Source organism: Monodelphis domestica, chromosome 1 (assembly GCF_027887165.1).
Source record: "Monodelphis domestica isolate mMonDom1 chromosome 1, mMonDom1.pri, whole genome shotgun sequence".
Classification (NCBI taxonomy): Eukaryota; Metazoa; Chordata; class Mammalia; order Didelphimorphia; family Didelphidae; genus Monodelphis; species Monodelphis domestica.
Window position 1 is genome coordinate 163,958,309 of NC_077227.1, and position 15,402 is coordinate 163,973,710.

At 36.3% G+C, this 15,402-nt stretch overlaps 1 protein-coding gene across 2 annotated transcripts in view; it reads left to right on the forward strand.

The window, feature by feature from the left end:
* The window catches only part of LRRC49 (leucine rich repeat containing 49), a 192,994-nt gene that overhangs the window by 9,676 nt on the left and 167,916 nt on the right, over positions 1-15,402 (forward strand). For both annotated transcript variants that reach the window (XM_001367936.5, XM_056809108.1), the window contains one exon: positions 449-652. In XM_001367936.5, coding sequence (XP_001367973.1) covers positions 449-652 — 204 coding nt within the window. The remainder of the gene's footprint in view (positions 1-448; positions 653-15,402) is intronic.

Sequence of the window (15,402 nt, forward strand, 5' to 3'; positions counted from 1 at the left end):
CTTAAACTATAAATATAACTTTTCTGTTACAGTCAGCTTCCTACTCAGATTGTTTCCTTGCTAACAGAGCTATAACTGTTTTCTCCCCTAATACTTCCATCTCTTTTTGGATTTCTATTTCTAATGGCAGCTTCAGTCAGAACCTCTCCCTACCAAACTGCTGCCCTAAATCACAAAAGAACATTTGCAGCTTTAGTGTTTAGGACTCATAAAATGTCCTGAACCTGTTTATACTATTTTTTACATGTGTATTACAACATTGCATGCATATTTTAAAGATGCATGTTTTCATATAAAACAAAATTTATACAAAATTGGGGTTTTATACTCATTCTTATATAATATTCTATTTCATATTATCAAGAAAGAGGAGAAATTAACATAGCTTGAAGGTAGAAACAAAAACAGCAAGACATAGCCTTAATATTTTCTTTCTTTCATATTCTAGGCAAAAACTGACAGTTTGTCCTGTGATTGATGGGGAAGAACACCTTCGTCTTTTGAACTTTCAACACAATTTTATAACTCGAATCCAAAATATTTCTAACCTTCAGAGCCTTATATTCTTGGATTTATATGATAACCAGATTGAGGAAATAAGTGGACTTTCTACACTTAGGTCTCTTCGTGTTCTCTTATTGGGGAAAAACAGGTAATGCAGTGTTAAAGACACATTTAATGTTTTTCAGTGCAGAAGACTTTTAAATGACTGTTTTAAAGAAAATTAATTAATAGTTGGCATGGGTTTTTAGTTGAGACTCAAGGGGAAAGCACAGCATTTTTCAGGAATCGCTACTATTAGATCATTAGAAGTTTGAGAGCTGTAAGGGAACTTAGAGATCATCTAATCTTACCTATACTGATATAGTGCTTTTTTATATGAAGCAGAGATATTTTTGCCCATCTGATAGTCTTATTGTTTCCTGATTTTTAATAGACTTCCTCATTCATCCCTGTCTTATGTGTTTTTCTAGGTGTAAGTCAGTTAATAAACATTAAGTGCCTACTATGTTGTAGGTACTGTGCACTAGTTCTGGAGATACAAAAGAAGGCAAAAGATAGTCCCTGCCCTGGAGGAGCTCACAGTCTAGTTGGGGAGGAGGGGGAAATATGCAAATAACTATTTAAGAAAAACTATACACAGCATAAATAGGAAGTAGTTAACAGATGAAAGACACTAGCTTGAAGAGGAATTGGGTTTCTGGTAGAAGGTGGAATTTTAGCTGAGATTTACAGGAAGCCAAGAAAGCCAGGCAGTAGACATGAGGGGATAACATAGGAGAGAGCCAGCTGATGAAAATAATTAGTGTGAGAAGATAGAGTGCCTTGAGCAGAGAACAGCAAGGAAGCCAGTGTCACTGGATTGCAGGGTACATGGCCAAGTGTAAAAAGCCTGGAAAGATGTTTGGGTGGGGTACAGATTATGAAGGGCTTTGAATATTATATGGGGGATTTTATATTTGATCCTGTAGGTAATAGAGAATATTTGGAGTTTATTGAATAAGTAATAACTGATGGCAAGAGATAAGATCATAACATTTAGACCTGAAAGGTCTTCATTTAGGACTTCAAAGATCATGTAGTCCAAATTGTAGGCTTCTGTCTTGAAGTTTTTTTCATATTAAACTTGCATGTTACACTTTAGATTTCTTCTAAGTGCTAGGCACTTGGTAATTATTTGTTGTTTGGTAGATTGATTCTTATTAATACATTAGCATTTTTGAGAAGTATTTAGTTTAGATCCTCAAATGGACAATGTAGACCCTTAGTATATTCTGTCTTGTGGCATAGCCACAATTGTTAACTCTCTGAAGATTTGCATCTATATATACATATATTTTACTTTTAATTTACTATCTTAACCAAAGATTTAATCATTTTAGTTTCAGTAGAAAGTTCTGCCACACCTATAAGGGAGGTTTGTTCAACCTATTAGCAAATAAAAAAAGTGACTTTGAAGTAAAAATTGATCAAACTCAGATATGACTCCTCTACCCCATTTAGGTTCAGATTTCCCTACCTTGAAAGAATTTTGGCTTCCCTATTTCCTGCCACTATCTATGGCAAAAATGAGAAGAGATCCTTTTGTTCCAAGATCTTGCCCTTACATCTTGACTCTCTTTAACTTTTTCAATATCAATATTACCTTTTCTTTTCTACTACATTCTATAAAATATAGGTGGTTCAGGTATATATAATCATTGTAAGGGAATTTCAAGCTACAAACTATAATTGGAGTATTTCACAAATGATGTTAATATTATTCAGCTTTGCCTATATGTAAAATACTAAATTACCCCAGTTTCTTTTCTGTTTTCTCTCCACTCTTTGTCGCTTGGTTTCCTTACCATATGTTTGATTATCACCTCTGTAATGATGACTCCAGCTCTCTTTGTCCAGCCCTAATGTCTCCATCCTGAGCTATAGACCTACATCACCCAAAGCACATTGCCTATACAGGCAGTTATGTGGCACAGTGGATAGAGCCCTGGACCCAGAGTCTGGAAACCCAAGTTCAAATTTGGCCTCAGACATTCACTAGCTTTGTGATCTGGGCAAGTCACTTCACCTCTGTTTGCCTCAGTTTCCTTATCAGTAAAATAGGGGCAATAATAATAATACCCATATCCCAGGATTGTTCTAAGGATCAAATGAGATAATATTTGTAAAGCACACAGGCATATAATCATTGCTATGTAAATAGTAAGTGCTATATAAAGTTAGCTATTATTACTATATATTAATTATTTTTCCCTTTTCCCCTCAATTTAAACATTATTTTATTTGGTTATTTTCAAACAATATTCCTTGGAAACAAAGATCCTTTTCTTATCCTCCCCCCTCCAACTGCCCCTCCCCTAGCCAACACACGATTCCACTGGGTATTACATGTGTCCTTGCTTCAAACCCATTTCCATGTTGTTGGTATTTGTATTAGGGTGTTCATTTAGAGTCTCTCCTAATTCCTGTCCCTTCCACCCCTATAGTCAAGCAGTTGCTTATCTTCGGTGTTTTTACTCCCACCGTTTGTCCTTTGCTTGTGGATAATGTTTTTTTCTCCTGGATCTCTGCAGAATGTTCAGGAAGGTTGTATTGACACTAATGGAGAAGTCCATTATATTCTCTTGTACCACAGTGTGTCAGTCTCTGTGTACAATATTTTCCTGGTTCTGCTCCTCTCGCTCTGCAACACTTCCTGGAGGTTGTTCCAGTCACCATGGAATTCCTCCATTTTATTATTCCTTTTAGCACAATAGTATTCCATCATCAACATATACCACAATTTGTTCAGCCATTCCCTATTGAAGGACATCCCCTCATTTTCGAATTTTTGGCCACCACAAAGAGAGCAGCTATGACTATTCTTGTACAAGTCTTTTTCCTTATTATCTCTTTGGGGTACAAGCATTCTTTTATCGCCCTTTGGGCATAGTTTCAAATTGTCCTCCAGAATGGTTGGATCAATTCACAACTCCACCAGCAATGAATTAATGTCTCAACTTTGCCACATCCCCTCCAGCATTCATTACTTTCCTTTGCTGTCATATTAGCCAATCTGCTAGGTGTGAGGTGATACCTCAGAGTTGTTTTGATTTGCATCTCTCTGAGTATAAGAGATTTAGAACACTTTTTCATGTGCCTTTTAATAGATTTGATTTCTTTATCTGAAAACTGCCTATTCATGTCCCTTGCCCATTTATCAATTGGAGAATGGCAAGATTTTTTGTACAATTGATTTAGCTCTTTATATAAATTTGAGTAATTAGACCTTTGTCAGAGGATTTTGTTATGAAAATTGTTTCCCAATTTGTTGCTTCCCTTCTCAATTTGGTTGCATTGGTTCTGTTTGCACAAAACCTTTTTAATTTGATGTAATCAAAATTGTTTATTTTACATTTTGTGAATCTTTCTATGTCTTGCTTGGTTTTAAAGTCTTTCCCTTCCCACAGGTCTGACATTTATATTATTCTATGATCACCTAATTTACTTATAGTTTCCTTCTTTATGTTCAAGTCATTCACCCATTCTGAGTTTATCTTGGTGTAGGGTGTGACGTGTTGATCCAAACCTAATCTCTCCTACACTGTCTTCCAGTTTTCCCAGCAGTTTTTGTCAAATGCTGGGTTTTTTTCCCAGAAGTTGGGCTCTTTGGGTTTGTCATATACTGTCTTACTGGGGTCACTTACCCCAAATCTATTCCACTGATCCTCCTTTCTGTCTCTTATCCAGTACCAAATTGTTTTGATGACCACTGCTTTATAATAGAGTTTGAGACCTGGGACTGCAAGACCACCTTCCTTTGTATTTTTTTTTTCATTATTTCCCTGGATATCCTTGACTCTTTGTTCTTCCAAATGAACTTTGTTATGGTTTTTTCTAAATCAGTAAAAATTTTTTTGGAAGTTCAATGGGTATAGCACTAAATAGATAAATAAGCTTGGGTAGGATGGTCATTTTTATTATATTGGCTTGTCCTACCCATGAGCAGTTAATATTTTTACAATTGCTCAAGTCTAGTTTTATTTGTGTGGAGAGTGTTTTGTAGTTGTGTTCATATAGTTCCTGTGTTTGTCTCGGGAGATAGATTCCTAAGTATTTTATTTTGTCTAAGGTGATTTTTAACGGGATTTCTCTTTCTAATTCTTGCCGCTGAGCTCTGTTGGAAATATATAGAAATGTTGATCACTTATGCGGGTTTATTTTGTATCCTGCAACTTTGCTAAAGTTGTTGATTATTTCGACTAGCTTTTTGGTTGATTCTCTAGGTAGATTCCTTAAGTAGACCATCATATCATCCGCAAAGAGTGATAACTTGGTCTCCTCTTTGCCTATTTTGATGCCTTCAATTTCTTTTTCTTCTCTAATTGCTACTGCTAGTGTTTCTAGTACAATGTTAAATAATAGAGGTGATAATGGGCATCCTTGTTTCACTTCTGATCTTATTGGGAATGCATCTAGTTTATCCCCATTGCAGATGATGTTAGTTGATGGTATTAGATATATACTATTTATTATTTTTAGGAATGACCCTTCTATTCCTATGCTTTCTAGTGTTTTTAATAGGAATGGGTGTTTTATTTTACCAAAGGCTTTTTCTGCATCTATTGAGATAATCATGTGGTTCTTGTTGGTTTGCTTGTTGATGTGGTCAATTATGTGGATGGTTTTCCTAATATTGAACCAGCCCTGCATCCCTGGTATAAATCCTACTTGATCATGGTGGATGACCCTTCTGATCACTTGCTGGAGTCTTTTTGCTAGTATCCTATTTAAGATTTTTGCATCTATATTCATTAGGGAGATTGATCTATAGTTTTCTTTCTCCGTTTTTGACCTGCCTGGCTTTGGAATCAGTACCATGTTTATGTCATAAAAGGAATTTGGTAGAATTCCCTCTTTGCTTATTATGTCAAATCATTTGTACAGTATTGAGATTAGCTGTTCTGTGAAAGTTTGATAGAATTCACTTGTGAATCCATCAGGCCCTGGGGATTTTTTCTTAGGGAGTTATTTGATGGCCTGTTGGATTTCATTTTCTGATATGGGATTATTTAAGAATTCTATTTCTTCTTCTGTTAGTCTAGGCAATTTATATTTTTGTAAATATTCATCTATATCACCTAAATTGGTATATTTATTGCCATATAATTGGGCAAAGTAGTTTTTAATGATTGCCTTAATTTCCTCTTCATTGGATGCGAGGTCCCCCTTTTCATCTATGATGATTACATTGACCAGTACTTTGTCTATTTTTTCTGTTTTTTCAAAGTAGTCTTGTTTATTAGTTTAATAGTTCTATCACTTTTGATTTTATTAAGTTCGCTCTTAATTTTTAGGATCTCTAGTTTGGTTTTCTTCTGGGGGTTTCTAATTTGTTCGCTTTCAAGTTTTTTGATTTGCATTTCCAATTCATTGATCTCTGCCCTCCCTAATTTGTTAATATATGCACTCAAGGATATGAATTTTCCTCTGAGTACTGCTTTGGCTGCATCCCATAAGGTTTGAAAGGATGTCTCACCATTGTCATTTTCCTCAATGAAATTATTATTTGTTTCTATGATTTCTTCTCTAACTAACCGATTTTGGAGTATCATATTATTTAATTTCCAATTAATTTTTTATTTGGTTCTCTATGTACCCTTATTGATCATTATTTTTATTGCCTTATGATCTGAAAATGTTGCATTTATTATTTCTGCTTTTCTGCATTTGTATGCCATGTTTCTGTGAAGTAGTGTATTATCTATCTTTGCGAATGTGCCATGTGGTGCTGAAAAGAAGGTGTATTCCTTTTTGTCCCTATTTATTTTTCTCCATATGTCTATTAACTCTGATTTTTCTAAGCTTTCATTCACATCTTTTACCTCTTTCTTGTTAATTTTTTGGTTTGATTTATCTAAATTTGATAGTGGTTGGTTCAAGCCTCCCACTAATATGTTTTACTGTCTATTTCCTCCAATTTTTCTAGTTTTTCCATTAGAAATTTGGGTGCTATACCATTTGGTGCATACATGTTGATTAGTGATAATTCCTCATTGTCTATACTCCCTTTTAACAGAATATATTTACCTTCCCTATCCCTTTTGATCTGGTCTATTTTTGCCTTGGCTTTGTCAGATATCATGATTGCAACTCCTGCCTTCTTTCTATCAATTGAGGCCCAGAAGGTCTTACTCCATCCTTTAATTCTGACCTTGTGGGTGTCTACCCGCCTCATGTGTGTTTCTTGAAGACAACAGATGGTAGGGTTTTGGATTCTAATCCATTCTGCTATTCGTCTAAGTTTTATGGGTGAGTTCATCCCATTCACCTTCAAAGTTATGATTGTCACTTATGGATTCCCTGGCATTTTGATATCCTCCCCTAATTCTGACCTTTCTTCTTTAACTATAACCTTTTAAACCAGTGATTTACTTTATATTAGTCCCCCTAGTCCCCTCCCTTGATATGCTTCCATTTCTAGCCCCTCCCTTTTTCTTTCCTTCCCCTCCCCCCTCTCCTTCCCTCCATTTTTATACTCCCTTCCCCCTCCCCTCCTTAATTTCCCCTTCTCTCTTACCCTGTTGGATAAGATAAAGTTCAAGATTCCAATGGATCTAGATGTTCTAAGCTCTCAGAGTTGATTTCACTGAGAGTAAGGTTTAAGTAATACCAGTTAGCACTTTCTTCCTCTCCTCACTATAGGAAATTCCTTCCCCTCCTCTTCCTATATGTATCTTTGTGTGAGAAAGATTATTCTATTTAGTTTTTTTTCTATTTCTTGAAGTATATGTTAGTACCATCAACGATTCACCCCCTCCCTTTTTCTTTCACCCCCCCTTTTCTCCATATTGTCTAAATGCCCCAATCATTCCCTATGCGTGATTCTTCTAACTACTCTAATGATGCATACAATTTTTGAGAGTTACACATTACATTTCCCCCACATATTAATATATATATATAATATGATATAAATGTAGTCCTTATAGAAGAGAGTTTGAATAAAAGAAAAAGATAACATTTTTCTCCTTTTCCCTTTCCTTCATATTTACCTTTTCAAGTTTTCCTTGCTCTTTGTGTTTGGATGTTGAACTTTCCACAGAGCTCTGGTCTTTTCTTTACAAAAACTTGGAAATATTCTATTTTGTTGAATGCCCATACATACTTTCCCCTGGAAGTATATAGTCAGTTTTGATGGATAGCTTATTCTTGGTTGAAGACCCAGCTCTCTTGCCTTTCTGAAAATCATGTTCCATGCCTTACGGTCATTCAGAGTGGAAATTGCAAGGTCTTTTGTGACCCTGATTGGCATTCCTTTGTATCTAAATTGTCTTTTTCTGGCTTCTTGTAAGATTTTTTCTTTTGCTTGAAACCTTTGGAATTTGGCCATTACATTCCTGGGAGTTGTCTTTTGGGGATTTAGTGTAGAGGGTGTTCTGTGAACTCTTTCAATGCCTGTATTGCTCCCTTGTTCTAGAATCTCTGGGCAGCTTTCTTTGATTATATCTTGTATTATGATGCCGAGATTACTATTTATTTCTGGCTTTTCTGGTAGGCCAATTATTCTCAGATTGTCTCTCCTTCCTCTATTTTCCAGGTCTGTCACCTTGTCAGTGAGATAGTTTATGTTATCTTCTAATTCCTTAGTCTTTTGACTTTGCTTTATTAATTCTTGCTCTTTTGCAAGATCATTGTCTTCCAGTTGCCTGATTCTGACCTTTAAAGACCGGTTTTCCGTTTCAGTTTGTTCTATCCTGCTATTTGAGGCCTCAAGCTGTTTCTGTAGTTGTGTTTTTTCGTGCTTCTGATTGCTGAGTTCCTTTTGCATTATTTCCCATTTTTCTTGCCAGAAGGCTTCCATCTTTTTGATAACTTCCAATTTAAATTCTTCAAGAGCTTGTGGACAATTTCCATTTCTTTTGGAAGGTTTTTATTTGTTTGCGCTTCCTCTTCTGCTATTTCCTCTGTTTTTTGTGTTTTCCCCTCCATAAAATATATCCAAAGTCACCCTCTTCTTCTTGCTTTTCTTGGTGTTGGGGTATTGGGGTTCTTGGGTACAGTTTGCCATCTCTGTGTTTTGTTTGTTTTTTCCTCCTTCCTCCCCTTTCCAGTCAGAAATCTGAATGAGTAGTACTTTCCCTCAGTATAAGGGTCTAATGGTCAAGGCTTTAGTCTCAGGCTAATTCTAGGTTCTCTGCAGCTGCGCTGTCTTCCTGAGGAGGCCCAAGGACTGCTCCCCCTGCTTGCCGGCATTTTGGGAGTTAGTGCTCTCAGGTGAAAGTCTTTGGTGGTCTTAGCTAACCCCCAAGACCTGTAGGTGCCCTTGCTCACATCAGGGGATCCCTTCGTGCACTCGGTGATTATAGTGCACTAGTTCTGGGTGCCTGAGATCTGTGCTCCCCTAGCCCACCTGCCGGGGTTTCGGATGTTAGTACTCTCAGGAGAAGGATCTTATCTTATTCAGGTCCCCAGACCTGGGGCTGCCCGTTGTTCAGTCCTGGGGTGCCCCTCCCTCACTTTTGTTGATTCTGGCCAGTGCTGACTTTAGTTCTGGCTCCGGCTGTTTGGTGGGGGAGGGGAGGGTGGGTCAGCTTTTCGTTCCCTTATATTGTGGAGGTACTGGAATCCCACCTACCTTCAGAGCTTCGCCTTGTTGTAGGGTCTATCCATTCTTATGAGGATGTTTTTTTTTTTTTAATTTTGGGAGGGTCTTTTGTGGTTGTCTGTGTCGTTGGGTCTGAGGAGAGGAAGCAAGCCTTGTCTACTCTGTAGCCATGCTTACCCAGAAGTCCCTATTAGTTATTTTTTATTGAATGTACTGTTGGAATTTTGGATATCCAAAAAAGAAGTCATTAACTTTAACTTTCCCATAAACCCACATATTCTCCTATATTTTCCTACTTCTTCTTCTTTTTTTTTTTTTTTTTGGTCTAGTGCCTTCATAATTTTTAAAGATATGACCTATTTTTACTAGTCATGTTAGGAAATGGTAGAAGAGTTCTAAAATTTTGACAATTTCTTTATCAAATTGTGTTTGTTGGTATTTAGTCATTTCAATTCTATCTGACTCTTGACCTCATTTGGAGTATTCTTAGTGAAAATACTAGCTTTCTCCAATTCATTTTCTAGATGAGGAAACAGAGGCAAACAAGGTGAAGTGACTTGACCAGAGGCCAGCTTTCAACTCAGGAAGATGAATCTTTTTCACTTGAGCACCTATACTCTATCCACTGGGATCCCAAGTTGCCTGTGTTTTAGTGCTTTCCTTAGCTTTGCATTGCTTGTGGTTCAAGTTTTAATTCTGAATATTGTACTTATCTATATTTAGTGGCTCATTATTGGTTTTCCCATTTGCAAATGGCTATTGCCTCTGCCTGAATTTCATGAGCAAAACTTTTGTCTTTTTCCACTGTACCATATATTATACCTACTCTTAATGTACTTTGCCATATATTGTGCTAGCCCCAGAATTAGAGGAAATTTAAGCAGACCAGGTCATGAGACAGAAAGCTCTTGGAATAGGCTCTTGGTTATACCTCTCCCATTTGCGCTGAATTCCCTAACTGTTGTTACTTATTCTTTCTGTGTCTAGTTTAATGACTCCTCTTAATCAATCTTTCTGAACCTAGACTCCTGTACCCTATTTGCCTAATCAATGAAAAATTAGAATACTTTGGATTATTTTCCCCTACCTAGACTTAGGATATTTGTATACTTGTTTCCCTACTGACTTCATGGCCATTACTTCTTACTCTCCAGATATTGTTGTCTAACTAGATTTCTCATTGTGATAACTTCTGTTCTGTTTTGTCTTGTGCCTACTCAAGATATGGCAAGATGGCTTTTTTTTTTTTGGTTTTTCTTTTAGGCCTTAAGGTCAAGGGGGGTCATTTCTAAGAAGGCAACAAGAGCATTGACATTAGAAAAGATCTTATATATTGTTGTTTTTCAGTTGTTTCAGTCATGTCCTTCTCTTTGTAACCCCCATTGGGGATTTTCTTGGCAAGATAATGGAGTGGTTTGCCATTTCCTTCTCAAACTTATTTTATAGATGAAGAAACAGAATTAAGTAAATTGCTTAGAATTACACAGCTAGAAAGTATCTGAGGTCAGATTTGAACTAGTCTTTTTGACTCCAGGCCTGGCACTCTATCCACTGTTACCAACTAGCTGCTCTTTTATATGTAGTAGGAAGATATTTTTATAGCTCCTTGTAATGCCTGTGGTAGAGAGTTTTTGTTTTGTAAACTAAATGTTTCAGTTTAAATTCAAATTTTAGTTAGGAAATATTTTATTTAAACATTTTTTCTAGGTCAGGGTACTGCCTTCTCTACCCACAAACCACTCAGTGCCCCTAAAGAGATAGCTAAAGTGAAAATAATTCTCTATTATCCTTACAGTGAGTCAGAATGGGGATTGAGTAGAGCTAATAAAGCTACCCTCAAGAACTTTTTTTCTCCTTTTAGGTATATTTTTCATATATCTCATATTGATTTTTTAAAATATTTTATCTAAACTTGTTCATTTGCTTGGAGACTTTGGGTTAGTAGAAAGGGATGGGTCATGTTTTGAATTACTCTTTAAAGTACTCTATGATGTTCTATGATAAATTGAAATATATGTTTATTGTTAGTATTACTATTGATGTCTAGGCTTATGATTTCAGGGAACTTAAAAAATGTTGTTTTTAAATGGATAACTTGGAGAGATAATAGTGATATATATTATTATAGTCTGAAAATTTAATCTCCTTGATTCCCATTCTAATATAAGGTAAAAGGAATGAGAACCTTAGATTTACAAAACTACATTTGATCACATTAGTCACTGCATACAGCTGCTGCAGAAATTCCTTTTTATACAAAGTATCCCTTCACTCCAGGCATCTCCTTTAAAATAACCCTTTTTTAAATAATCCTCCTATAAAAAATAGTACTTTTAAAATCATTCCTACCTACTTTCCATTTTCTCTTCTTTATAGACTTCTGATGAGATAAATTCCAGCATTAAGATACCATACTTTACTATAAATTTAAAAAATTTTCTGTTTCCATAAAGGAATGAGCTGGACATTGACACAGTTATTTGCAAATGAGCACATCTCTGCAGATGAACTGTACATCATATGGGTATATTAATTCAGTACTTCAGTGTATCCTGAATCTTCTGTGCTATATAAAATATTTTCAGTTTTCATTTAAGTGGTACCTAAAAGAGCTGTCAATTGAAACTTTGAATTTATAGTGCTACCCATTCAAAATTAAAGGAATAATTTTATAGTATCTTTACTAAAAAAAATGATACAATATTCATGCAGCCAAATAAGAGCATTATTAACTCTTAAAATCTTAGGACAAATTGGAGAAATAATTTGGTAAAAATCTTAAGTAATATTTCAATGAAATATGACATGTTATTTAGGAATAGCATTGATTTAATCTTGGGCAAAACTATGATTAGTGACTATTCAGTATTCTAGCTTGTCTAAATTAGAGCTTTTTCCCTCTCTGGGCACCATGACACTATCCAAAAAAAATAATATATTTGGAAGTTCATGTCTATGGTTATATTATACTATTAAACAAGAAATAGATACTTCTAAAATGCTTATGGTACTTCTAAGGCTATTCCTTTTGTAGAGTTCCAGCTTCTACAAAAAGTTCTCCCATAGGTTTTAATCCCCTGCCGAGGGAGGCTAAAGACTGGGAAAGCAATGGGTATGGGGTTTAAGGACTAAGGAGGAAAGGACATAGGTTAAACAAACACACAAACAACACAGAGAGAGATCTTCAGCATAGTCTCAGTGTGGTAGCTCACCCATGGAGAGAGAGTGCCCATGCCCACTGCAATATTTTTCAGCATTGGGGATTTTCAGGATGTCAGTCAAACAAGGGAAATGGTAAAATTAACATAATATTAGTGTCCAGTTACAAAGATAAAGGAACAGGTAGCAAAACAATTGTAATGCCAGATATTCAGGAAGAATATTTTGCAAATCCATCCTGTCTAGTGAAAAAACTTCTCTTTCAGGAAACCTGATCCAGACCTATTCAGAGTTTGACCACTTTTTCAGATAAATGTAAGTCTTTGACATTTCAAAAGACCTTTACAAGTTATCTGCTAGTTTTCAGACTGCAGATAATAATAGAGGCTTAATTTTAAGTTCAACATAATTTTAACCCAATCCAATTTAAGGATTAAGGAATCAATCATGAGAAATATTAAAAATATATCCTTAAGTCTGGTCCATGAACACTTTGCTCATTAGAATCAGCTTTTGAATGCATCTTTAATATCTTCATGATTCGTTATAACTGAGACCTTCACCTTTGAGTAATGCAGATTATAACTTATTCATGTCTTCTCATCTAATTCTTCTTAAGTCTGAGATTTGAAAGTTCATTTTAATATTGAGGCTTTAAATATGACTGAATAAATTCAGCTCTTTGTGCTTGGCAAATTAAAATAATTCAGGCACATCTGGAAATAGATATTGGAATAAGCAGAATAGTTTTATTGGAATATTGCTTACATAACTTATACTTTATGGATTGCCTGTGGGATTTGGGAAAGGCAGCAATAGTATAGAAGGTAATACAGAGTATGTTTTTTACTCTGCTTTAATGAGAATGAGATAAATGACAAGAATATAAGCTCTCAGAGATTTATTCAGTAAGCTGACTTTCAGAATTTGTCCTCAGGTTAGTATAGATTCAACCTTCGCCCTACAATATATGTGATAAGTTATATGCCTAATAATGATAACTCTTGAGTTTTCAAGATCTGAATTTATAAGATATTCATTGAGTACCTGCAATGAGTATGATTGCTATGCTGATAAATCATTGCCTTCAATATAGCCTAATTGTGAAGATAAGTAAATAAGCTTTTTACTGAGGTCTACTATGTTCCAAGTACTATTTTAGATGCCAAGAACAACAGTTAACTAGTACCTGCTCTCAATTAGTTTACATTCCATAGTGAAAGATGATGTGTGTATACAAACATATGCAAAATAAATACTAGGTAATTTTGGGGGAGAGGCATTTGCAGTTGAGGGAATGGAGAGGTCTCATGTAGGAACTTGAGGTACTTGAGGTTTCCATGAAATTTGAGATTCAAAGATTCAGAGTGGAGTTCATTCCAGCCATAGGGGAGAACAAGTGCAATGTCATGGAGATGGAGGTGAAGACTCATGCGAGGAACAGCAAAAAAGACAAATTTGACTGAATTGAAGAGTTCATGAAACAATAATGTATAAGACTGGAAAGATAAATTGGAGCCAGTTTGTGATGGGCTTTATATGTCAGACAGAGAAATCTGTTAGTATTTTATCCTAGAGAAAATAGCCAAACAAACAGGAAAAGAGTATGTAATTAAGTCCTACAAAAATAAAAGTACTATAAGAATTCAAAAGTGATTGAAATTACTTCAGGCTAGATTAATCAAGGAAAGGTTTATAAAAGAAATGAGACCCTTGTTGGGAGTTTTGAATGAGGGAGGGCATTTCAAAAAGCATTAGCAAAGGTACAGAATGGAGGTGAAAAGAGCATATATGCAAGGCATCAAGAGAACTAACTTGACTAGAGTAGCAGGCTTATGGAAGATTATAGGGAAAGATAAGGAGATCTATATAATCTAGTGTACTGATGGAGTGTGGGGGGGTCAGGAACCAAAGATTGAAAGATCTAAGAGAGATAGGGGACAGATAAAAAGAAACACTGCTTCCTCTCTTGGGTAGAGCTACACCAGGGAAGGTGAGAGATTTGATCAAGGTCCAGAGCTGAAAGGTAAGAAAGAAATCCCCTTCAGTCTCTGGTTTCTTCCTTTGATAGATATTATCCTGATCCCCTTAGTACATTAGATGAATAAGATGTTCAATTTCTTCTGAATTAATAAGATCTGTTTGTGCTTTTTTGGTAGTTAGGAATGGTAGGTTTAGGGTAGAGGGAAAATTAGGAAGTCCCTAATTTCCATTTTAACATAAGTTCCCCTCATGGGTTGAAGACTCGGGTCTGGGGACCTGAGCCCCTGGTGAGATTGTGGAGTCAGACTGTTGTATTTTCCTGATATAGAGGGATGTACAGTTATTGAAGAGATCAATTAAAAATCTTCTTGGGTGGATAGTCTCTCATTTTCCCCAAAGGAAAAAAATCTCTATTCACTACTGAGGAAGGATGGCTAATATGATTTTCTTCAGATAGATGAGGGATCACCACAGGTTGAACTCAGCAAGATGTTCCTCTCTCTTCAAGTCCAAAAGAGAGAAGAACCCTCTCCCCAACTGCTGATCTCCTTTTCTTGGCTAGAGGTTCTAGCCCATCCCCCATTGACAGCAGAATTCCATTCTTTTCCTGCCTGTTGTTTTCCTGTAAACCAAGTCCTTGCAATGCAGTCTGTAACTCTCTCATCCACACTAGGAAACTTTTAGATCTGATATACTAGGCTATAAGGATATCTGATATACTAGGCTATAAGGCAGGGGTCCCCAAACTACACCCTGCGGGCCACATGTGGCCCCCAAGGCCATGTATCCGGCCCCCACTGCACTTCTGGAAGGGGCACCTCTTTCATTGGTGGTCAGTGAGAGGAGCACTGTATGTGATGGCGCTGCAAAGCACAATGTCGCTCATGTACAGTACTACTTCTGGTGATATAATCCTTTGTGTGGTGCCTTGTTCTGAGAGTAACTGAATGAGAACAAGGCACAGCACAAAGGATTATGTGGCTGCTCAATGGAAGACATAAACACGATGAGTGGCGATCTGGGGGAGGGGATTCTGCACTGTGTATACTGCTGCCCGGTATAGTGATGGGCCTGTGCAAGGGGTGACAGACCCATCATAGTCAGCACTGCAGCCTCCACTATCCCAGACAGCAGTATACAGATTTATTCATAGTTGTTGTTTTTTTAATAGT